A 25,301-nucleotide genomic window follows, 5' to 3' on the forward strand; every position below is an offset into this window, starting at 1 on the left:
AGGTCTTCCTCCTTTAAGTGAGAATGTGCTTCTCTGATCAGAAGCCTTATATAGTACGAAAGCCCATTCTTGGACATGGGTCTCGAGGGTTTCTTGATGGCACACCATAAGGCTTCTGACTGTCCTCGAATAGGTTTAGACCTCTTCAGATAATATTTGAGAGCTCTGACAGGGCAAAGAACTCTCTCTAGTTCGTTACCTACCATGTTGGAGAGGCTAGGTATTTCGAACGATCTAGGCCAAGGACGTGAAGGAAGCTCGTTCTTTGCTAGGAATCCAAGCTGAAAAGAACATGTTGCAGATTCGGTTGTGAAACCAATGTTCTTGCTGAAGGCATGAACCTCACTGACTCTCTTAGCTGTTGCAAGGCAAACGAGAAAAGCAGTCTTGAGGGTAAGATCCTTGAAGGAAGCTGACTGGAGAGGTTCGAACCTAGATGTCATAAGGAACCTTAAGACTACGTCTAGATTCCAGCCTGGAGTGGAAAGACGACGTTCTTTAGACGTCTCAAAAGACTTGAGAATGTCTTGAAGGTCCTTGTTGGAAGACAGGTCCAAACCCCTGTGGCGGAGAACTGAGGCCAACATGCTCCTATATCCTTTAATCGTAGGTGTTGAAAGGGATCTCTCATTCCTAAGATGAAGAAGGAAGTCAGCTATTTGGATCACAGAGGTATTGGTAGAGGATATTGAATTGGCTCTACACCAGCTTCGGAAGACCTCCCACTTAGACTGGTAGACTCTACGAGTGGAAATTCTTCTAGCTCTGGCAATCGCACTGGCTGCCTCCTTCGAAAAGCCTCTAGCTCTAGCGAATCTTTCGACAGTCTGAAGGCAGTCAGTCGAAGAGCGTGGAGGTTTGGGTGCAACCTGTCTACGTGTGGTTGACGTAGAAGGTCCACTCTTAGAGGTAGAGTCCTGGGGAAGTCGACTAGCCATTGAAGTACCTCTGTGTACCATTCTCTTGCAGGCCAAAGGGGAGCAACCAGCGTCAGCCGTGTCCCTTCGTGCGAGACGAATTTCTGCAGAACTTTGTTTATTATCTTGAACGGAGGGAATGCGTACAGGTCGAGATGGGACCAGTTCAGAAGAAAAGCATCCACATGAACCGCTGCAGGGTCTGGAACAGGGGAACAATAAAGCGGAAGTCTCTTGGTGATGGAGGTGGCAAGCAGATCTATGGTAGGTTGACCCCACAAGGTCCAAAGTCTGTTGCACACACTCTTGTGGAGGGTCCATTCCGTGGGAATGACCTGATTCCTTCTGCTGAGGCGATCCGCTGAAACATTCATATCGCCCTGGATGAACCTCGTGACCAGTGTGAGGTTTAGACCTCTTGACCAAATGAGGAGGTCCCTTGCGATCTCGTAAAGGCTCCTCGAATGGGTCCCTCCTTGCTTGGAGATGTAAGCCAAGGCTGTGGTGTTGTCTGAATTCACCTCCACCACTTTGCCTAGCAGGAGGGACTTGAAGTTCAACAGGGCAAGATGAACTGCTAACAGTTCCTTGCAGTTGATGTGGAGTAATCCTTGTTCCTTGTTCCATACTCCTGAGCATTCCCGTCCGTCCAAGGTCGCACCCCAGCCCGAGTCCGATGCATCCGAGAAGAGATGAAGATGGGGGGTCTGGATGGCCAATGATAGACCCTCCTTGAGAAGGAGATTGTGCTTCCACCACAGGAGAGTGGTCTTCATCTCTTGGTTGATAGGGATAGAGACTGCTTCTAGAGTCGAGCCCTTGTCCCAATGAGCCGCAAGATGGAATTGAAGAGGGCGGAGGTGGAGTCTCCCTAGCTCGACAAACAGGGCCAGTGATGAGAGGGTCCCTGTGAGACTCATCCACTGTCTCACTGAGCAATTGCTCCTCTTCAGCATGCTCATGATGCACTCTAGGGCTTGGTTTATCCTGGGGGCCGATGGAAAAGCCCGAAAATCCCGACTCTGAATCTCCATTCCCAGGTACACAATGGATTGGGAGGGAATGAGTTGAGATTTCTCTATATTGACTAATAGACCTAGGTCTCTGATTAGATCTAAAGTCCAAGAGAGGTTCTCCAGACAACGACGACTCGTGGAGGCTCTCAACAGCCAGTCGTCTAGGTAGAGGGAGGCTCTGATGTTCGATAAGTGCAGGAATTTCGCTACATTCCTCATCAGATGAGTAAAGACCATAGGAGCTGTGCTTAGGCCAAAACACAGGGCTTGGAACTGATAGACAACCTTTCCGAAAACGAATCTCAGGAAAGGTTGGGAGTCTGGATGAATGGGAACGTGAAAGTATGCATCTTTCAAGTCCAACGAGACCATCCAGTCCTCCTGTCTGACCGCTGCTAAGACCGACTTGGTCGTCTCCATTGTGAACGTCTGCTTGGTGACATACTCGTTGAGAGAGCTGACGTCCAGCACCGGTCTCCAACCTCCTGTCTTCTTGGCCACAAGAAAGAGACGGTTGTAGAAGCCCGGGGATTGATGGTCCCGGACTATAACCACTGCCTTCTTCTGCACAAGTAGCGACACCTCCTGTTGCAATGCTAGCCTCTTGTCCTCTTCTTTGTAGTTGGGAGAGAGGTTGATGGGCGATGTGGTCAGAGGCGGTTTGAGGCAGAATGGAATCCTGTAACCGTACCTCAGCCAACTGACAGACTGTGCGTCTGCACCTCTCTTCTCCCAGGCTCGCCAGAAGATCTTGAGTCTGGCTCCTACTGTTGTCTGGAGAATCTGAGAGTCAGTTCTTTCCCTTAGATGTCCTGGGTCCTTTCCTAGACTTGCTCCTGTGAGAGTCTGGACGGGAGCTTCCTCGGCTGGGGGCTCTACCACGAAAGGGCGGTATGAACCTCGTAGCCGGGGTATCAGCCACTGGGGAGCGATAAGTCTTGGGGACAGAGGTGGTAACCTTAGACTTACGAGCCGATGAGGCTACAAGATCGTGCGTGTCCTTCTGTATCAGGGCAGCCGACAAGTCCTTAACTAGCTCCTCGGGAAAGAGGAACTTTGAGAGTGGAGCAAAAAGGAGTTGTGACCGTTGGCACGGTGTAATGCTGGCGGAGAGGAAGGTACACAGTTGTTCCCTTTTCTTCAACACCCCTGATACAAATAACGACGCTAGCTCACCCGATCCATCTCTGATGGCCTTATCCATGCAGGACATAATTAGCATGGCAGAATCTTTGTCCGCAGGAGAGGTTTTCTTGCTGAGGGCTCCCAGGCACCAGTCGAGAAAGTTAAACATTTCAAAAGCTCTGAACAACCCTTTCAGAAGATGATCCAGGTCTGAGAAGGTCCAACAAACCTTCGAGCGTCTCATCGCAGTCCTCCGAGGCGAGTCCACCAGACTTGAGAAGTCAACCTGGGCAGAGGCAGGTACTCCCAAGCCTGGTGCTTCCCCTGTGGCATACCAAACGCAACCTTTCGAAGCGAGCTTCGTTGGAGGGAACATGAAGGAAGTCTTGCCAAGGTGTTGTTTAGACTGAAGCCACTCCCCTAAGATCCTTAAAGCCCTCTTGGAGGATCTAGCTAGGACAAGCTTAGTATAGTTGGACTTAGCTTGTTGTACGCCCAGCGAAAACTCAGATGGAGGAGAGCGGGGAATAGCAGAGACGAAGTGGTCTGGGTAAATCTCCCTGAGTAGAGCCAAGACCTTTCGAAAATCAATAGACAATGGAGAAAGCTTAGACTCTTCCACGTCTGATGAGGGATCAAGGTGTGCCTCCTCATCATCCGACACTTCATCAGCAGAGGGTAGCGAAGCGATCGGACCAGAATGCTGAACCGCAGAGTCAGAACGGGTAGGAACAATAACAGAGGTTTCCTCATCCTGAGGGAAAACCTGAGGCTCAGACTGCATAGGCTGAACAACAGACGAAGCAGAAGGCAGGCGCATGGGTGAAGGAGGTTGACTCCTAGCAAGAGTTGAACCCAAGGATTGCACAAGCTGAGCGGAGGACGGAGGCGGAGTAGTCCGTTCCTGTTCCTGTGAGATGAGTGGAGCATGAAGAGGTTGAGGCTGCGCAGAACAAGGTAAAGTTCTCGCAAGCTGAGGCTCCTGAGGCGCAAGTCCAGGGTGTAGAGGAGCTTGCCTAGAGGAGGGTTGAGCTCGCTGCAGCGATGGTTGAGCAGACAGACTCACGGAGGGGAGAGGTTGTTGTACCCCAACCGAGAGTTGCACCACTGGTGGAGCAGCAAGGGGAGGCGGAGGAAGAGTGGAATAACTCTCCTGATCCCAAAGCAAGGGTTGCCTTAAAGAAGGCTGAGGCTGAACAACACTGGGAACAGCGAACTCCGAAAGTGGCTCAACATCGTACGCCTGGCAGATGGTGCTGCGACCAGGCGGAGCAGGTGCAGGCTGGGCGAGCACAGGCGGAGCGAGAACAGGTAGAGGGAGTGTAGGCGGAGGAGGAGGTGCAACACTCTCAGCCCAACACTCACGCATCAAGTCCGAAAGCTGAGCTTGCATGGACTGAAGCAGGGTCCACTTGGGGTCGGCAGAAACGATAACAGACTGAGGTAAAGTCACAGTCGGGCTCTGTTTAGGCAGAACCTTACTCCTCTTGGGCGGAGTACAGTCGACCGATGACTGAGGCGAGTCAGAGCTGAGCCAATGACTGCAACCTGGCTGAGCACTCGCTGACTGAACTCTACGTTTAAGCGGTCTCGAGACCTGAGACCAACGTTTCTTCCCTGCATGTTGATCAGCGGACGAGAAGACGGGCTCAATCGTCTGCAGGTGGGAGTGACGGTCTAAGGAAGACACGCCCGCAACCACCGAGGATAATTCTGTGCGCCTAACAAGGCCTGTCGAACCCTTAAGCCCTTCGACATTGCTTCTCCCCTGGGCATGGGAGCTTGCAAGAGGTCCCGGACTGGGAGGACGACTGGCTCGCACAGAAAAATCCTCATGCACCACACTGGCACCACTAGCACTTGGCACTGCACCGACACTAGCACTCGTCACAGCACTGGCACTATTTCCACCCACTGCACTCTTGACCTTCAGTTCTTTAACCTCGGCCATCAGAGACTTATGGTCACTTACCACTGATTCTACTTTATCTCCTAAAGCCTGAATAGCACGCAAAACAATTGACATATCAGGCGGAGGGCACACAGTAGGTTCGGGGGTAGCCACTACACGGGTAGGAAAAGGTAGGGGATCATGAGGTGAGGAAAACATAGAAGAGTGAGAAGAACTTCTCCTAACTCTACCTCTCTCTAACTTAGATGAATATTTTAAAAGACGGACAAATTCCAATTCCGAAAGTCCGGTGCACTCCTCACATCGATTTTCTAATAGACAGGGCCTGTCCCTACAGTCAGAACAAGCGGTGTGAGGATCTACCGAGGCCTTCGGAATACGCCTATTGCAAGACCTACATCGTCTATGGGAGGGGGCTTGCGAAACGTCAGACATCTTGTTTCAAAGAGTTAGCCAAAGGGTGATCCAAAAACAAGCAAAAATTCATTAACCGTTAACCAGTATTATATAAAAGCTATCTAGCTAATATAAAAAGGATTCCAGTAAAGCGACAGCCGTTAATCTAAGAGAATACTTCACCAAATATCCATGAATAAACTCGAAGACCATAAGCGTATCCCAGAACGTCTAGCCGGAAGCACGACAGAGGAATAATTGAGGAGGTGTCAACAACAAATGATTGAGTACCTGGCCACAGGTGGCGCTGGTAAGTACACCCCCTTCTAGTATTGTGATAGCTGGCGTATCCCTCCATAGAATTCTGTCGGGCAACGGAGTTGACAGCTACATGATTATCGGGTAAGTTTAATATTGAAAATTCTGAGCACAAGAAATTAAGCCGAAAAGTAGATCAACTAGTTAGAAAGGCCTAGATCAAAGAAGAGAAAAGTGGCTTCAGCTTGTAAAGAAAATCTAAAAGAATTTTCTTGTATATGTAAACAGTAGAAAACCTATCCAAAACAACATTAACCCATTAAGAGACTCTGAGGGTAATATTATAACATTATTTGGAAAAAAAACGAACTGATGAATGCATATTTCACAACCGTATTCGTTGGGGAAGAATTATAACCTTCCACGAACCATTAAGTATGTCAAAAAAAAAAAAAAAAAAAAAAAAAAAAAAAAAAAACATGACTAAGTCTTAGGCATCAGGTCTGGATGATAATCATCCAAGAGAGATTATAGAACTAAAAGAAGAGATAACCCCACACTTAGAAAATGTTCCAAAGGACAGTCAACAAAAGAAACAGTATCACAAGGATGGAAACTAGGCAATGTTCTTCCAATCTACTTGAAGAGACCAAAGGAACCTGCTAACTACAGACCTGTGTGTCTTACTTGAGTGTATTGCAAAGATTTTGAATCGATTATAGTTGATTCAATTGTAGAACATATAGAGAAAACTTCTGATAGACAGCCAACATGGTTTTAGACAAAAGAGATCATGTGTGATAAATCTGTTGCAATTGTTTTACATGTTTAGCATTTATCAAAAGCAGGCACTAAACATCATATACCTAGACTTTAAAAAGGCCTTTGACAAAGTTCCTTATAAAAAATTAATGGTCAAAATTAGACCACTAGGCATGGTTGACGAGCCAGCTGAATAGATCAGAGATTGGATAAAAAAAAAAAAAAAAAACAAGAGTTTTAATCAATGGAGAAGCTTCAGACTGGAAAGCTGTTATAAGCGGAGTACCGCAAGGATCCTTCCTTGGCACATTGCTATTTTTGATCTACATTAACGACATCTATTTAAGATTTATCTAGTAGAATGTCCAAATTTCCTGAAGATACTAAAATAGGCATACCGTAATTGACGCCCTATAGGACGCACTTTTTTTCCCAAAATTTTGGCAAAAAATGACAAATTCGAAGATAATTTGTATTTTTCCTAACCATACAAACCTTAGCTATTTACATTGGGTTTACCTTTTAGCGCAGCTGAAATGACGAGCCAATAGTTTTAACGAGGGTTAATTACCCCCGCGCTAGTTAGCGGGGGGTAGGGGAAGGGTAGCTTGCTACCCCTCCCCCCCACACACCTGTGACTTGCTTCACTTCACTTAGAGGTAGGACTTGACTTGGGGGTCAGGGATGGCGGGCACACATGTGTAAATAGCTAAGGTTTGTATGGTTAGGAAAAATACAAATTATCTTCGAATTTGTCATTTGTTCCGTAACCGAAATACAAACCACGCTATTTACATTGGGTGACTTACCCCTTAGGAAGGGTGGAAAGTCCCCAGCCTTACTGACTTAGGCTTGCCCGGGGGCTCAATCCCTCAGTGAGCAGCACTAGAGGAAAGGAGCCCCTGCACCTCACAAGTTCCTAGCATTGCCAGGAACGAGTGGCCTACATAAGCAGTGTGTGGAGGAAAGTGTGACTCGTCCTATGAAGTTGACCTTGAGACCTTTAGATAGGAATCTAGGATAGGACATTCCCAATACCACCTCGTCAGGGTATGGGGGACGCAACAGTATTAAGCTTAATACTAGGAGCACAAAGAAGCATGGGTTTGGGTTACCTGCAGAGGTCGAGGTCAGCTATGCGAGGACCAGGATGCTGCTTCCCCAAGAGAGGGGAGAATGAAGAAAGAAGTAAGGGCCAGACATACTCTTTCATTCACGCAGACTAAGACCGGGTAACAACGGCCTCAACCTACTGCTACTTGTCCAAAAAGGAGCCTGAGGTTAGACCAGCTGTTGTGCAGCCACCACAGGGCCGATAGAAAACGTATCGAGGCTCCTGTGGGTCACGTCTTGTAGGTAGTGGGCTGTGAAGGTCGTCTGACGCTTCCAGACCCCAGCTTGAAGTACCTGCGTCACAGAGAAGTTTCTCTTGAAGGCCAGGGATGTAGCAACACCCCTGACATCGTGTGCCCTAGGGCGACGTGACGGAGGAGGGTCTGGATTCAAGGCATGGTGGATAACCCTTCGAATCCAAGCTGAGATGGTGTTCCTGTTGACCCTCCTCTTAGTCCTGCCTGTGCTCACAAACAAAGCTCGCACTTGAGGACGGACTGCAGCCGTTCTCTTCAAGTAGTGCCTCAGACACCTCACTGGACATAGTAGCAGCTGGTCTGGGTCGCTAGTTACAGAACAGAGACTCGTGATCCTGAAAGAGTCGAAGCGAGGATCCGGCACTCCAGGATTCTGAGTCTTGGCAACAAACTCAGGGACGAACCTGAACGTTACCTCCCCCCATCCCCTTGAATGGGCGATGTCGTACGAGAGACCATGAAGTTCACTAACCCGCTTGGCCGAAGCCAAAGCGAGTAGGAAAGCCGTCTTCCAAGACAGGTGGCGATCGGAGGCCTGGCGTAATGGTTCGAAGGGAGGTCTCTTCAGAGCCCTGAGGACTCGAACCACGTTCCAAGGAGGAGGTCTCACTTCCGACTGGGGGCAGGTAAGCTCATAGCTACGTATGAGTAAAGAGAGTTCTAGCGATGAAGAAATATCCACGCCCTTCCGCCTGAAGGCCAAGCCTAAGGCTGAGCGATAGCCTTTCACTGCCGAGACAGAAAGGCGCATTTCTTCCCGCAGATAAACGAGGAAGTCCGCTATTGCTGGAATAGTGGCATTGAGTGGAGAGATACCCCTCCCACGACACCAACCACAAAAGACTCTCCACTTTGTTTGGTAGACTCCCTCAGAGGACCTTCGCAGGTGCCGAGACATTCTCTCCGCAACCTGTTGCAAAAATCCTCTCTCCGCGAGGAGACGCTGGATAGTCTCCAGGCGTGAAGCCGAAGCAAGGCCACGGCCTTGTGAGGGACGCCGCAGTGGGGTTGTCTTAGAAGCTCGTGTCGTGGAGGGAGTTCCCTCGGGAGCTCCATCAGGAGCTGCAGAAGATCCGGGAACCATTCCGCGTGATGCCATAGCGGAGCTACCAGAGTCATCGAACAGTTGACCGATAGTATGGTCCTGTTGAGCACCCTTCTCATCAGACAGAACGGTGGGAAGGCGTACACGTCGATGTTGTCCCACCGTTGCTGGAAAGCATCTTGCCAGAGTGCCTTGGGGTCCGGGACTGGGGAGCAGTACAGGGGCAGCTTAAAGTTAGACGCTGTCGCGAACAAGTCCACAGTCGGGGAACCCCACAAAGTCAGGACTTTGTTGGCTATCTGAGGATCCAAAGACCACTCGGTACTCACTATCTGCGAGGCCCTGCTCAGACTGTCGGCGAGCACATTCCTTTTGCCAGGAATGAAGCGAGCTGATAGTGTTATCGAGTGGGTTTTGGTCCACCTCAGAATCTCTACTGCAAGATGGGATAGCTGCTGCGAAAAAGTGCCTCCCTGCTTGTTGATATAAGCCACTACCGTGGTGTTGTCGCTCATCACCACCACGGAGTGACCCGCCAGGGACCGTTGGAACTGCTGAAGAGCCAGAAAGACGGCCTTCAATTCTAGCAGGTTGATGTGTAGGCACTTTTCTGATTCTGACCAAAGGCCTGAGGCCCTCTGGTTCAGAACGTGCGCCCCCCACCCTTCTTTTGACGCGTCCGAAAACAGAGTCAATTCCGGGGGGAGGACGAGAAGACTCACTCCCTTCCGCAGGTTCTCGTCGACCAGCCACCACCGCAAGTCCGTCTGTTCCAAAGACCCCATCGGGATCAGAATGTCCGGAGAATCGGATCCTTGATTCCACCGGGATCTCATCCTGAGAAGGCTGTTTGGAACCAGACGAGCCAGGGAGGATAGGTGACCTAAGAGACGCAACCACGACTGGGCGGGGAGCTCTTCTCACCTGAGGAAGGGTTCCGCCACCCTCCTCAGCCTTGCTATCCGGTCGCCTGATGGAAAGGCTTTGTGGAGATTGGTGTCTATTAGCATGCCTAGATAAACCAGTTGTTGGGACGGCTGCAGAGAGGACTTCTCGAGGTTTACCACGCTCCCCAGATCCTAGCAAAGATCTAAAAGCCTGTCTCGGTGCCGAAGAAGGGTCGACTCCGAGTCTGCTAGGATCAGCCAATTGTCCAGATAACGAAGGAGACGAATGCCGTTCCTGTGCGCCCAAGATGAAATCAGGGTGAACACTCTGGTGAACACCTGAGGAGCTGTGGAGAGACCGAAACAAAGCACCTTGAACTGGTAGATCTTGTCATCTAGGCAGAATCTCAGGTACTTCCTGGAAGACGGATGGATTGGGATCTGGAAGTATGCGTCCTTTAGATCCAGTGTGCACATGAAGTCTTGTGGTCTCACCGCAAGTCTGACCGTGTCTGCTGTCTCCATGCTGAACCGGGTTTGCTTAACAAACCCGTTCAGAGCTGAGAGGTCGATGACAGGTCTCCAGCCTCCAGACGCCTTCTTTACAAGAAAGAGTCGACTGAAGAAGCCTGGGGAGCCGTCGACGACCTCCTGGAGAGCACCCCTCTCGAGCATGGTCTCGACTTCGGCCCGAAGGGCCAGCCCCTTTGCCGACCCCGTGGCATAGGAGCTCAACGACACTGGATTCGCTGTCAGGGGAGGTTGAGATGTTGTGAACGGGACGCGATAGCCTTGGCCGATCACTGAGACCGTCCAAGCATCGGCCCCGTGTTGCTGCCACCTGCGGACGCAACGCTGAAGGCATCCCCCACAGGTGAACACGCAGGGGGACTGCCACCCCTAGGGCTTGCGGCCGCTGCCCCTACCCCTAGGAGTCTTGCCTCCCCTGGAGGACTTACCGCCCCTCTTGACCTTGGCTGGAAAGGGCTGGGGCTTAGACACCACCTTCTTAACTGCTGGTGCCTGCTTCAGAGCCTTACGATGCTGCTGCTGCTGTTGCAGCGGAGCTGGAGGCTTATAGGGCCAAGCTGTAAGGGCCCTATGGAGGAGGGAGTCCGTGCTGGATTTCCTCCACCTCTCAGCCGTTCGCTCCATGTCCTGAGGCTCAAACAGGTTCTCTCCAAGAAGGGAAGCATGTCTGAGCCTACACACATCCATGGCGGGGACCTTCGGATGGAATCTCTCGGTCACAGCATCGCGCCGCTTCAACACCGAGTTGGCCCACAGGGTGGTAACCTGGTGCGCCAAAAACTCGATGGAGTGGGTGCCCGAGATTAAGAAGGTCTCCAGGGCCTTCCTATTGGTCTCCTAGGACAAGTCCTCGGAGCGCAATAGGATGCCCAGAGTTCCTAGCCAAAAGTCCAGCCACGAAGTGGCCTGCATGGCACACTTCGCGACCTTTTCATGGCTAAGGATCTCTGCCGCCGAGAACGACACCTGCCGGGCAGAGAGCTTCTCAAGGGGAACTCCCTTCGCCAGCTCCTCCACAGTGTGATGGAGCGGAAGAGCGAGGTTGGACTCACCCAAGATCTCGAAATACCTCCTCTGCTGAAGACGAGGAGGAGGGATGAGCTTGTTCCCGGCATAGGAACGACTGGAGGGGGCAAGAATCGCGAGCTGAGCGTTGGCCCTAGCTCTGGCACTCTTCAGACCCCGAGACCAGGGCAGAGCCGCACTGGACTTAGGGGCCTTCCGAACGTCAAACACTTCGTCCAAGATAGTGTCCTTGCCTTCAGGGGGGGCGATCACGGGGTCCATAAGCCCGTTAAGTTGCCTTATCAGGCTCAGGACCTGCCAGAAGGCATGTTCGGATTCCTGCTGATCTCCTCCTTGCGGGCTGGCAGCTAAGTCTCCTGTCCCCGTAATCTCTTCCTGGGGTGAAGCGTGGACGTTCCCAGGGGGAGCCGCTGGTTCCTGGCGAATCCTCGAAGATGATTTCGGGCCGGTCGTGGAGTCCTTGGATTCCCTCCTGGGAGGGATACAGGATCCCAACAAAGAGGTTCGAGGAGCCCCTTCCGCACGAGACGACTCTCCTCCATGAAGCGAAGTCTCCCCCCTTGGTGCCGAGGGGAAGACTACCGCTTCACTGGACTCACCCGAGGACGGAAAAGCCTCGTCCACGGGAGAAGGAGAAAACGCTCGAGCAGGAGAAGGGCGATTCGCGACAGACCTCTTGGGAACCAACTTCGCCCTGGGGGAAGTCACCACGAAGTCCACTCCTCTCTTTCTCTTCAGCGTACGAGAGGCAGCCGTTGGTTTGTTGCCCTGATCGGCGAGTGCTGGTTTCATTACCCTCACTAATGCCTGCATCAGACGACCAAACCAAGTCTGTTGCTCCACGGACACAGAGTCCGAAATCCTCGCTGGAGGGAAAGGGATCGGCCGATCCTTTGGAGTGGACACCACAGTACCTGCCTGAAAAGAAGGGGGGGAAGAATGATGCACTAACCTCTCCGCAGTGTCTTCCCTGTCCTGCACAACATTCCTGCGTTTGGATGGAGGCGATCCCGAGCGCTTTCTGGGAACACGCGTTCCTGCTGCTACCACTGGCTGCGAAATTCGCCGCGAACGATGGTCGCGCGAAGGCGAACGGGCGCGCAGGCGAGTGGGCGCGAGGGTGTACAGGTGAACGAGCGCGTGGCCGAGTCGGCGAACGAATGCGTTGGCGCGATGGCGAGGGAATGCGTTGCCGCGTGGGCGAGGAAGGTCGCTGGCGACGTAGGTCAGGAGACCTGTAGCGCGAGGGAGAGCGATTGCGAGCAGGCGATCGGTGGTGAGCTGGCGAACGCTGACGCGCAGGTGAGTGATGGCGTGTTGTCGCATGGTGACGCGTTGGCGAGCGATAGCGCGCAGGGCGCGCAGGTGAATAATCGCGCGATGGCGAGCTAGCAGATGGCGAACCATGTACTTTCAGAATCTCTGGTCGACGACGCGTTGGAGAACGCGCGCGCGCAGGATGTAAGTCACGTGGGCGGTCCGGAGATCGCCGATGATCAGGTGATTGTTGACGCGTAGGAAAACGCTGACGGACAGGCGATACTAGGATCGTCTGTGCACGCTGGGGAGCAGGTGATCGCTGGCGAGCAAGGGGGCGACGCGCGAGATCCTGTGAAGGAGCAGTTGGCGCGGCGCATTCACGAACAGGAACAGGAAGAGCATAGGCGCGTGGGCAAACATGTGCTTTAGAAACACGCGCTGGAGAACGCGGACGATGTTGAGTAGACACAAGATGAGGATCGCGAGAGAGCTCAGGAGACTGATGGCGCGCAGGGTGCCCAACAGGGACAGCAGGATGATCAGAGACCACAGGGGAGCGCTGGCGAGCAAGAGGGCGGTGATCCTCAAAAGAGCGCTGACGAACAAGAGAGCGCTGACAAGCAGGAGAGCGCCTGTGCGCTAACACTGCAGAAGGGCGAGCAGGAGAATGCTGGCGCGCTAAGCGCTCTTCAGGAACCACAAGATGTAGGATGTCCACAGGAGAGCGCTGACGAGGAGGGCGAACATCAGGAGAGCGCCGGCGAACAAGTGAGCACTGACGAGCAGGAGAGCATTGACGAGCAGGAGAGCGCTGACGAGCAGGAGAGCATTGACGAGCAGGAGAGCGCTGACGAGCAGGAGAGCGCCTGTGCGCTAACACTGCACATGAGAGGGAAGAATCCCTTTGCCCCGAAGGGACCGTTGCCCGTCGGGTGACAAGTCCCCAGAAGGTGAAGTTCTAGCAGGAGTAGGAGAACGGTCCGCAGAGATTGATTGATTGATTGAAAGTTTTCTGGCATCCTGACATCTAAGGTCATTGACGCCGATACCATTTACTGTATATGAAAATTAAAAGAGAATTCGATTAAAACCATAAAAAAGAAGTCATTAAAATAGTTAAATAGTTTTCAGAAGACCTGCTTCTGAAATAAATCTAAAAATTCCGCTCGCATAGTAAGACACATCATGTCCAAGAATCTTGGCAAGGATAAACCTGCCATCCTCACCTCGAGCCTCAAACAGATATCTATTTCTTAAGTTAGTAAAATTAGGGCATTCGGTCAACAAATGCCTCACTGTTAAAGGTACTAAGCAGTCCTCGCAATACGGTTGGTGTTGGCCCTTCAGCAGAAACTCGTGTGTCAACCGTGTGTGACCAATACGGAGACGACAAAGAGTTGTCTCCCATTTTCGGGGAATCATGTTATACCTCCAAGGTGATATGATATTTGTTACTTCCCTCATTTTATTGCCGTCTTGACTGTCCCAGTGCTGTTGCCATTTATCACAAACCAATTTCTTGATGTAAGGTAGGAGATCGTTACATGGAATGGGATACCTCCTTGGCAGCAACTCGGATGCCGCATTCTTCGCCAGTAAATCTGCCTTCTCATTCCCAGACACACCTACATGTGCTGGAACCCAACAAAATCGAACAGTTATACCTTTCCGTCCAATAATAAAAAGCCATTCTAAAATCTTTAAAACTAGAGGGTTACTAGAATTAAAAACTTCTAAAGCTTGAAGAACACTCCTTGCATCACTAAAAATTGTAAAATTACCCTCCTTTTCCAAAGCTATTTTCTCAATAGCGGTTAATATGCCATACAGTTCGGCAGTAAATATGGAAGCTGTTAGAGGAAGTGCACCTCTACAATTAAAATCATTACTATGTACTCCAAATCCAACGCCAGCATCAGATTTGGAGCCATCAGTATATATAAAAGTCGATCCCCTATGTTCTTCGACATGTTCCATAAAAAGAGACCTGGATTCTAAGTCAGTCATATTCTTCTTAACTCCAATAAAGTATTTACAAAAAGATATGTCAGGTAATTTCCATGGAGGCGTTGATGATACCTTGAATGGAAGTACCTTATTTCTAATTATATCCAGACTATTTAAAAATCGTTTCACCCGAAAGCCATAAGGTTGAGGAGATTTTGGGTGCAACTCAAAGTATGATGCGTGTCTTACAAGGCTTGCAGTCTGAAAGGCTAGAGAGCTAGGGAGTCTTTGCAATCTAAACCAATACCGAAGAATGGAAGACATTCGGTAAAGGTCTAGAGGTAACTCTCCAGCATCAACAAGGAGACTTGGGATAGGCGAGGTTTTAAAAGCTCCAGTAGATAATCTAATACCTGCATGATGTATCGAGTCTAATATTTTTAACCGGCTTGGGGTGGCTGAAGAATATACCTCACAACCATAACTAATTTTGGAAAAAATCAAGGCCTTGTATAATTTTAAAATAGTATTGCGGTCTGCCCCCCATGATGTATGGGACAATACTTTTAAGATATTCAGAGCTTCAACACATTTAGCTTTTAGCGCTTTTAGGTGAGAAACCCATGTAAGTCTACAGTCAAATATCAAACCTAAAAATTTGGTTTCCGATACACATGGTATCCGTTGACCTTTAATGTATATATCCGGGTCTGGATGTACTCCCCGGATACGACAAAAATGGACAATAGTAGTTTTACTTGTCGAGAACTTAAATCCATTCATGTCAGCCCACTGGATAATTTTATCAATAGAGAGTTGGACTTTTCTCTCAACCATTGCCATTCTAGTGCCAGCAAATGATATTGAGAGATCATCCACAAATAGTGTTGAGAGAACATCCTGGGGAATGGCTGAGGATATCCCATTAATTGCTAGTGCAAAAAGGGTTACACTCAGCACACTACCCTGAGGAACTCCTTCTTCCTGGCACTTACTCTCTGATAGAGTTTCCCCAACTCTCACTTGAAAAACTCTACGTGAAAGAAATGCCTGAATAAATAGTGGCAGCTCTCCTCTCAATCCCAATTCATGAATGGTTTTAAGAATACCATATCTCCATGTGGTATCATATGCCTTTTCAAGGTCAAAAAATACTGTAACATGGTGCTGTTTGGAAGCAAAGGCTGCACAAATAGAAGACTCAAGTCGTATCAACACATCAGTCGTTGAGTGCATTTTTCGGAATCCACATTGAATCGGTGATAAAATACCTTTCTTTTCAAGGTACCATATCAGCCTTGCATTGACCATCTTCTCCATGATTTTACATAAACAAGATGTCAATGCAATAGGACGATAGTTTGCTGCTAAAAACTTGTCTTTACCGGGTTTTAAAAAGGCTAAAATAATGGCTAGTTCCCAAACACTTGGGTAGCTATGATCATGCCATATTCTATTAATAATGCTTAAAATAAATAGCTTTGTATTAAAATGTACATGTTTAATCATTGCATATGGAATTCCATCGGGTCCAGGGGCTGTATCGTTGCAATGAGCAAGTGCGGAATCAAATTCTCTTTCAGTGAAAGGAGAATTATACGACTCTTCCCTTCTCGTTGCAAAATTTAAAATTTTCTTTTCTTCAGTGCTCCTATACTGGTGACCAGGGGCTCCTTCACACTTGCTGGATACATTTGAAAAATGATTAGCCAGGGCATTGCTAACTTCATTTGCTTCAGTTACATACTGGCCATTCACCTTCAACACTGGTGGTGGGTTGGGGGTGAATTTGCCAGCTATCTTTTTTACTTTCCTCCACACAGAAGATGGTGGTGTTCTACTGTTAATGGAGGAAACAAAAGACATCCATGACTGGCGCCTTGCTTCTTTCATGGCACGACGGAACTGTGCTCTACATTTCTTGTACATAATTAAATTCTCATCGGTTCGGAGTCTACGCAATCGTGTTAGAGATCTTCTTGTGGCTCTGTGGAGTGCAGTTAGTTCTGAAGACCACCACGGGACTGGTCGTCGTTTGAATAATCCTGTTGTTTTGGGAATTGAATTGACTCCTGCTGTATGAAGAGTTCCATTCAGCAGGTCTATGGCATCATCAATACTTTCAAACTGTTCTGCTCTCCCTTCAATTTCACTTAGCTCAGAAAATTTAACCCAGTCTGCCTTGTCTAGATTCCACCGTGGCGATCTTTGCAAAGGTGGGCCCTTGTTGGTGTTTATAATGATTGGTGCATGATCACTAGTATGCCAATCATCTAATGTTCTCCAATCAAAATCAAGAAGGCAGTTAGAGCTTGCAATTGAAAGGTCAATGCATGACAAAGTACCTGTCTGAACATGGAAGTGCGTGGGCTCTCCTGTATTAAGGAGCCCCACATCCTCATTCTCCACAATTGATGAGATAATATTGCCCCTTGTGTTGGCCAAAACATCACCCCATAAAGGATGTCTACCATTCATATCTCCCAGTAAGAGAAAAGGTTGAGGGAGTTGTTGAATAACTTCTACTAAATCATCATATAAAATATCATCATTTGGAGGTAAGTACAGAGAGCATATTGTATATTTTCTCCCTATATCAATTTGTACAACAACTGCCTGCAGGGTTGTACGTATAGACATGGGTATTTGGGGAACATCTCGACGAATGTACATGAGACTTCCGCCATGGCTCCCTGCTTGTTGATTATATGGTGTTCTATAGCTAACATACTCTCGAGGACTAGGAGTGTTAGAATCAAGCATACTTTCCTGTAGACATACTATTATGGGGGAATGCTCATGAATTAGGAGCTTAAGTTCTTCATATTTCGCCCTCAAACCCTGACAGTTCCATTGCAAAATGGAGGAGAAAACTATGGATTATTTCTGGAAGACGTCTTGGGTGAGGTCTTCCCATTAGCAGTTTTTAATCTAACATTATTACTTGTAGGTTTCTTCAGAGATGGTCTTGTTATGTTGGGTTTTACGTTGGAGTTTTTCTTTGTATCTTTTTTATATATTTGTTGAGGGGGATGGTGGACCTCAACTTGAATTTCTGATTTATTTAAATTGTCTTCTGGTTGATCGCCAACATCAACAGACAAAACATCATATTTATTTGATGTCATAATTCTAGTATTTCTTATGGAAGGGGGTGAGAGAGATGGAGGTCTCTCTCTTTTACGATTAATAGGTTGCAAGTTACCAGGTTTTTGTACCTTCCCCACTACAGGTACACCTGATAACTTGGTGTCAGGTGGAATCTCCATTAAATCAGGCAAGGATATGGCCTGGGAGAGGTTAGTACTATCCTTTGTAATGGTGGACAAAGGTTTGATAGTGGTGGGCAATGTCTTTTTGTTGATATTCAATGATAAATCTTTAGGAGGAGATGTTCTTGTCTTATGCAGCACTTTATCAATAGATTGTGAATTCCTTTTTCGAGAACTACCTACAGTAGTAGGTGGGTGAGATGATTCCCGAGGAACTTTTTCTCCTGTTTTTAATGTTTTTGCATAAGTATTAGATTTATTTAATAATCTCTTGGCATGCCCCACGCTTACATGTTCAATAATTGATTTATTGAGGGCAGCCTCTTCTAACTTATAAAACTGGCAGCTCCTATCATTAGATTTATGATTAGAGTTGCAGTTTAAGCACCTTGCCTCAAGTGTACAATCCCCATGATAAATTTTGGAGCAAGTATTACAAATTTTTTCATTATTGCAAACTTTGGAAGGATGTCCAAATTTAAAGCAATTATAACATTGCAGTGGCTTCTGCTTAAAAGGTTGAACTCTGATCCTTTCGTTTTCTATGTCTATGTGGAAAGGTACATCAGCATCCTGGAAAGTAAGAACAATCATTGATGTTCCAGGTACTTTATGTACTTTCCACACTGATAGGGGACACATGGCCAATATCTCCTCTTCAGTAAATTCATACAGATCCCTATTAAAAACCACTCCCCTTCCATAGCTAAAGTTTAGATGGGGTTTGATGTCCAATTTTATATCATCATTTACTGTCTTCAAATTAGACAGTATAACAGACTGTGTGTATGACTTGGCCTTTATCAAGAAACTTTTCTTCCCAAATCGAGATATATCTCCAGGTGCGATCGTACCTACCTTCCTCTGAAGAAATTTGCATATCTTGAAATAATTTTCCGTACCTCCTACAGATTGAGCAAGAAGCCACATTGGTGGTTTTGGCTTTCTTTGGGATGGTATATCTGCCTCTATATCTTTATCAGCCCAGTCTGCTGGTCTGTAGACATCCAGATCTTTAGGTGCCCCATCACACAGAGCACCCTTAACATTCATATTACCTACTTTAATATCAACAATGTTACAGCTTGCATTAAATGCTTCCTCGTGACAATTAAATGATAACCAAGATTCCCAATTATCATCTTGAAGTTTCATTCTAATTTCATTTATTGATCCGTAACACTCAAATATTTTATGTAGCACATCATAATTAGCTTCTAAAGGGATTTGGGTAACGTGCAGGACTTTCAGTTTTCCTGTGTTGCCCAAATTACCCTTTTTCCGAGTGTTTAAAGAATAGTCCTTTTTAGTTCCTACGTCGTCAACGGAGTTTTCTTTAAATGAATTGCCAGAGGTCGTCAACAGTGCCGGGGGCGAGTCAGCATATCCAGGGGAGGTGGGGTCATTTTCACAAGATTCCATCATAAAAAAAAGAAGAGAGAAGAGTGATTTTTTGAAGTTTGATTTACCTGCTTGAGAACATTAAGGCATCACATGTTGGGAAGGAGATTTACACTCTCCACTACCGGCACAGTGAGAGTATACTTCCCAGATGGTCCACTCCATACCCTACCCGAAGGATAGCATCAAAACAGATATAGAGGCACAGGTGTAAGCTGAACCCGCCTGTTAGGACTGAGACCAAGAAACTATGGAATCATCCTCCCCATATCTGTAATGACGGGCTTCCGGCCAAAAGCCGAGAGTCCTACCCCAAGCGTTGGATCCCCCTGGATTCCGAAGACCCAACACTTGAGAATAGTTCCGCCAAAAAGGTCCAAACCATCTTCGGGATGGCTGAGATCATCCAATACTCTCACATATAGCTTTGAGCACAAACACCTCCCAACCGTGACACCCTTCCCATTCATCAAAGCAGGCAGCAATACCGGATGTAGAAACATCCGCCCAAGTGGCAATAATAGATGTAGAAACATCCATGCCATAAAAAGAGAAAAAAAAATAATAAACACACATATATATGTAAATATATACACATACATATGGGAAATTTTACTCATAGGGTTGGGACAGCAACATGAAGGAAAGTTTATAATATTAGGAGAAGGTTGAAGCCATATAAAGAGTTAGAAAAAGATGAAAGAGAGAAATTTAGATTCGAACTGGGGGAGCAATTTCCCCAAGTTCGAGAGCCCTCTTGCCCGTCACCAAGTTTCAGCACGGGAATGAAATGCCGTGCTGAAGCTCAATGACTTCATCAAGGCATTCTCTCATTAAGAGGGCGGTCCGCAGAGAGGTCCAAAGGAGCAGGAGCTGTAGGCTGAGTACGACGAGGAGAGTCCCCTTCGGAGGAAGAAGATCCAAAAAGGCGCCTCTTAACCCCCTTATAAGGAGAAGGGAGGCCCTTGCGACGCAGCGGACGGTGAGCCTTACGGCGAAGACGGCCACGGGAAGATCATCAGGACCATCAGTCCTCCGAAGGGGAGTCTCAGTCAAGGCACTCCCCTTAGAGGGAAGCTGAACAGCAGAAGAGCCCGTAGGACTCGCTTCCCCCTTCGAAGGATGTACGGAAGGGGGAGGAGAGCTGTCAGCATCAACATCCTCAACTGCACCTGCAGAGGATTGCCCCGCCCCATCGGAGGCCTCTGCCACCACGACATCGACGATAGACAGAGGGTCTACCTCTGCTACCGCCGGCGACTGCTTAATGGCGGCCCCCAACGAGACAAGGTCAATCAAGGCGACCCTGGAGGGCAAGCCCTTAAGCCCCAGGGAAGCCCAAATCTGTAAAAGATCATCATTAGACAACGAATTATCAATAACCTCCCCCGGAGGAGGAGGGGGAACCGCCCCGCTATGGGAGGCGACGCCCTCTCCCCCCACCCAAGGTCGGGAAACAGAACTAGGGCCTGCGCTACCACTCGGCTGACTCTCCTTAGGAGCCGGACGAGGGGGAGCTTCGGAGGAGGTTTGGGCGACGAAAGAAGAGTCCCGAGAACCCTCCTCCTTCAAGGCAACCCCCGAAGGAGAACGGTCTCTCTTGGACTTCTGACGCCGGCGGCCAAACCTTTCCCACTGGGAGGCAGACCACTCCCTACACTCACTACACGTTTTCCTGGTCACACCGTCGGCTCCGACACTGAGGGCAAAGGGTGTGAGGATCCGTATCCAAGGCCGACATAAAGGTCCCACAAGGGCGGCCGGCAACAAAGGCCACGTACGCATAGCAAAGATAAAATAGGTAGTCAACTTCAAACACACACAAGCTGTAGTAAAGAAAAAGCTGCTGCTACACTTGCACCTCTGGCTAATGAGTAAGAAGCCATCGTGATTGGTTGCAATCAATGGTCCCTTTGATGTGGAGGAAGAGAGCGATGCGTCTTCCGCCTATGGGGTGCATGTACTTTCGCTGCTGCTACTCTTGCTCCTCTGGCTCGTGAGCAAGAAGCCCTCATGATTGTTAGCAATCATAAGTCCCCTTTGATGTGGAGGAAGAGCATTGCATCTTCCTTCCGGCCATAGGGTGCATCTGCTATCTCCTACTCCTCTGGCTCATAAGCAAGATACCCTCGAGATTGATTCCAATCATTGGTCACCTTTGATGTGAAGGAAGAGAGAGTTGCGTCTTCCTTACACACATCGGGTGCATATGCTATCGCTGCTGCTACTCCTACTCCTCCGGCTCCTAAGCAAGAATCCCTCGTGATTGTTTGCAATCATTGGTCCCCCTTTGATGTGGAAAAAGAGAGCGTTGCGTCTTCCTTCCACAAGTAGGTCCCCCTTTGATGTGGAGGAAGAGTAAGTTTCATCTTGCTTCCGCACATGGGGTGCATCTGCTATCGCTGCTGCTACTTTTACTCCCCTGACTCGTGAGCAAGAAGCCCTCTGATCTACATTTGCTGACTTCAGGTTCTGGTAGGGTGAAGGTTTCTGTTTGCCATAATAGGCGGACTTCAGGTTCTTGGTGGGGTAGGGTTTTTGTTTGGCACAACCCAATATGGGCTGGAGGCTATTCTCTGTTTGATCTACCACCATCCTTCCAACTGTGCAATTCTGTTAATGTGAAGGAAGTTATGGAAATCTTTGGCAGTGGTAATAATGGGACGGCTCCCTTAGAAGAGGTGGATGGCACCTGAGTGACACCTAGCCATAGACCTGTTTTTAGGTTCCTTGGCCAGAACACATGTCCTGCTTGTCCAAGCTTGGATCACTGACTACCTCAGTAGCTAAGTGAGACCGCAATTCTGCCCTGCTGGGGCCTGGGACTTGGGTCTCAGACTAACCCAATATTCATACCAGAGTTGTGAAGTCCCAGTGTTTGGAGGCATTAGCATTGGTACTGTGAGAAAGTACTACGACCTCGTGTCCCACCTGGTGCGTGGCTTCTGTCCTCCTCGCTTCTTTCCATTGACAAAGGAACTACATCATTCTCCACCTCTTTATTTGTGCTGGCACCTGGAAAAAAGACCAAAGATGTGCATGAAGAGGTCATCTCCCTGTGAGGCTTGGCACTTTTTCCCTCCATTACTACCATATTAGTTCTGGTATTCCCCATGTGATAGAACAATCCTAAGGAGGGGGGGGGAGGGAAAGAGTCACTGGAGTACCCTGTTGTACTTACTTTATGGGTTTGGCAAGAGTGCATGAATATTTAGTCAACCCCAAAAGGAGACTGATAATTCCCAGGCTAGTTAACTCTGAAGTGTATTTGGCACTTGAATTTTTTTTCCCCGGGGTTGGGATGTGGGTGGGTTGGTAGGTTGTTGGTAGTTTGCAAGTAAGGCTTAGTTTTTTCTTAATTACCGGCCACAACTTCCCAGAAGAAACCTAGCCATGCAGCTCTTTTACCTGTTTTTCCAGGAAAATTTGGTGATGGAAGATCCTTGGGAGCATGTCCTTTGGGTTGGGTACTTACTCTCCTCTTCAGGCCTTTTGTCTCCCTTCTCTCTTTAGCAGGTAGAGGACAGTTCGTATGCCAAGAACCTTGGCTTTCTGAACAGAGGTAGGAACAATGTTAGAGTGGTTCAATCAAAGAGCTCCATCAGAGGAAGATTTAGTTTCAGTGGATCTGAGAGACACGTGCTTTATTACCCAGACATCAGTCTAGCGTTAATACCATCTCCCAAAATTGTTTTCAGGGTATTGATCCTCAGATGTTCATTTTCCACCTTAGTCATGGTCTAGGAATTTTTGTAATTGAGGAAAAGTCTCTCACAAGCCGTGATTGAAAAACTTGAGCATGTTAATTTTTTCATACAAAACTATCCTAGCATGGGCAGAATTTTCTCAGCCAGCATTCATCACTAGAGAAGTTCGTGTCTTTGCCAGAGATACCATGTACTGTCTGAAGAATCTCTGGTCTCCTGGTATCACCATTCCTTGTCCTGGCAGAACAGGAGGCTTTGGGCAATCTTAGCAGTTGGCTGATGAGGAACCCTCCTAGTCGAGGTGACTCTTGACTCTTCTCCCGACACGAAACTGTTCAGATTCGTCGGAGGTAAGGGGCACATACCTTGAACATGGTTGTCTCAGTAGGTGTGGTAAGATGAAGTTTGCTTTGTGATGTCTTGAAATAACAGCTTTAATAACACTGCAAGACTGCCGGGACCATTGAAGAGGCATCAAGTGTCTTGTTGCAATAACACCACCATCATGTTGGCTTACGTGTAGCTCTACAAACTTACAACGCAGATGCATTTCAGGACTGCATTCCATGCCAAGAAGTTGATAGACACTTGATTGCCAAGAAAGGCTGCAGGATCAGTCAGAGTGGTCCCCACATGCAGGCTTTGTAGAAAGGCCGCTGGTTGAATAGAGGCTATAAGGCCAGAGTGGTGTGTACTGTACATCCAGGCCTAACAGAGATGCCTCTGGTTGAAGGGTTTCCCGGATCAACCAGTTCAAATAGCTAGAAAGGATCAGGTCTCCCTACCTAAAAGACAATGGTTTGTATTAGCTTAGGAAAAATCACAATTGTTAGGTAATGTCCATTTTTCCTGCCTAAACAAACCAGAGTCATTTAAAGTATACCTCCCATCTCAATATTGATCCAAAAGTTCAAAAGTGAAGAGATTTTGGCAGGAGATCAGGGCTCTTCACCCTTGCTCCCATCTGTCACATACCTGCTCATTCAACGGCCTCCAGCTTCGAGCTGAAAACATGCTCCCTACCCATTGGATTTGAATAGCCGTGAAAAGACAATTTACTTTCAACTTTTTGTGATGCCATTTTTTAGATTACTGTAATCTTGTAAAAACCACTTTGGTAACACTAAATGCATTTGTAACAATTATACTCAATGCTTTTCATATTTTTTATCTAAATTAGGATTGTGTAAATCAACATATGAATTAAAAATATTTATATACAGTACTTTTGTGTGGACTAACAAGAAATGTCTTAGTTGTTTTCATTTGTTACTTGGACATATAAGATTTTATTCATAATATACAAAGCTATCAATTGAAAGGAAATTTATTCAAAATTGAAAGGAAATATATTCGGTTTAATTATGAAATTGTAATCAAGCTCTTACCTCGCAAAAATTCTATGCTAAGACGAATTCATTAAGTAGAAACAGTAATTTTGGCTAGACGTTTTGCGATTTGTTCCACATGTAATGTATGCATATAATATGTTATCATGATCGTAGAACATAGCTCAATGTCTTGCCAATAAGAAACAACATGAGCTTTAGCTTAAGAATGCACAGAGCATTTACAGTATAGTTGTTACCATTTACCCAAAATGAAAAAACAGGTTTTAGTAAATATATTTTCCTTATAACATGGCCATTGTTTATATATATATATACTGTATATATATATATATATATATATATATATATATATATATATATATATATATATATATATATATATATATATATATATATATATATATATATATATATATATATATATATATATATATATATATATATATATATGTGTGTGTGTGTGTGTGTGTGTGTGTGAAAGAAACACGTTTAAATGTGCAAAAATTTATCATATATATATATATTTATAGATAAATATATATCGTGAATATTAAAGTTGGACTTACAATTGCAGGTCGCTGGACTCCAGTCAGCTGGAGCAGCTGGCATCGGGCTAGTTGGAAAAGCTGCTCTCGCTAGCCTTGGGGCTCTTATTGGAGGGCGGTTGTTCAAGTTTAAAAATTAGTCAGTAATATGATGTTAACTTGAAATTGCAATTAACATTGCTTATTAGATACCAAATTCATTGTTTAATACTGTAGAACTGATTATAAAATAAAATTCTGAACAGAAAATAAACTGCCTATTTACTGTAAATGCAATCCTAATTGAAATATCAAAAGCAATCACATCGTAATAGGACAAATTTATTTTCAACATTGTTAAATGCTGTGACATATTTAATAAATTGAACCAAAATAAAGGTCTATAGCTAAAATATAGTCATCAGGAAGCTGAGCTGTTAATCGAGTAATATGGAGAAGGAACTAGAGCATTAGACCAAAGATGTGCATGAAGCGGTCATCTCCCTGTGAGGTATGATACCAAATTTTTGGCTCAAGCCATGTCGTCCTGATGGACGGTTCCTAATAGTAGCTTCCAAGGGATATATGTACTA

The 25,301-nt window shown here is 47.1% G+C and overlaps 1 protein-coding gene across 2 annotated transcripts in view; it reads left to right on the plus strand.

Annotated features, from left to right (window-relative positions):
- Positions 1-24,982, plus strand: part of LOC137620688 (interferon alpha-inducible protein 27-like protein 2A) — a 96,530-nt gene extending 71,548 nt beyond the window's left edge. For both annotated transcript variants that reach the window (XM_068351034.1, XM_068351033.1), the window contains exon 4: positions 24,759-24,982. In XM_068351034.1, the coding sequence (XP_068207135.1) occupies positions 24,759-24,869 (111 nt within the window). In that variant the 3' untranslated portion in view covers positions 24,870-24,982. The remainder of the gene's footprint in view (positions 1-24,758) is intronic.
- The last annotated feature ends 319 nt before the right edge of the window (positions 24,983-25,301 follow it).

The sequence above is a fragment of the Palaemon carinicauda genome, chromosome 27, assembly GCF_036898095.1.
Source record: "Palaemon carinicauda isolate YSFRI2023 chromosome 27, ASM3689809v2, whole genome shotgun sequence".
NCBI classification, from domain to species: domain Eukaryota; kingdom Metazoa; phylum Arthropoda; class Malacostraca; order Decapoda; family Palaemonidae; genus Palaemon; species Palaemon carinicauda.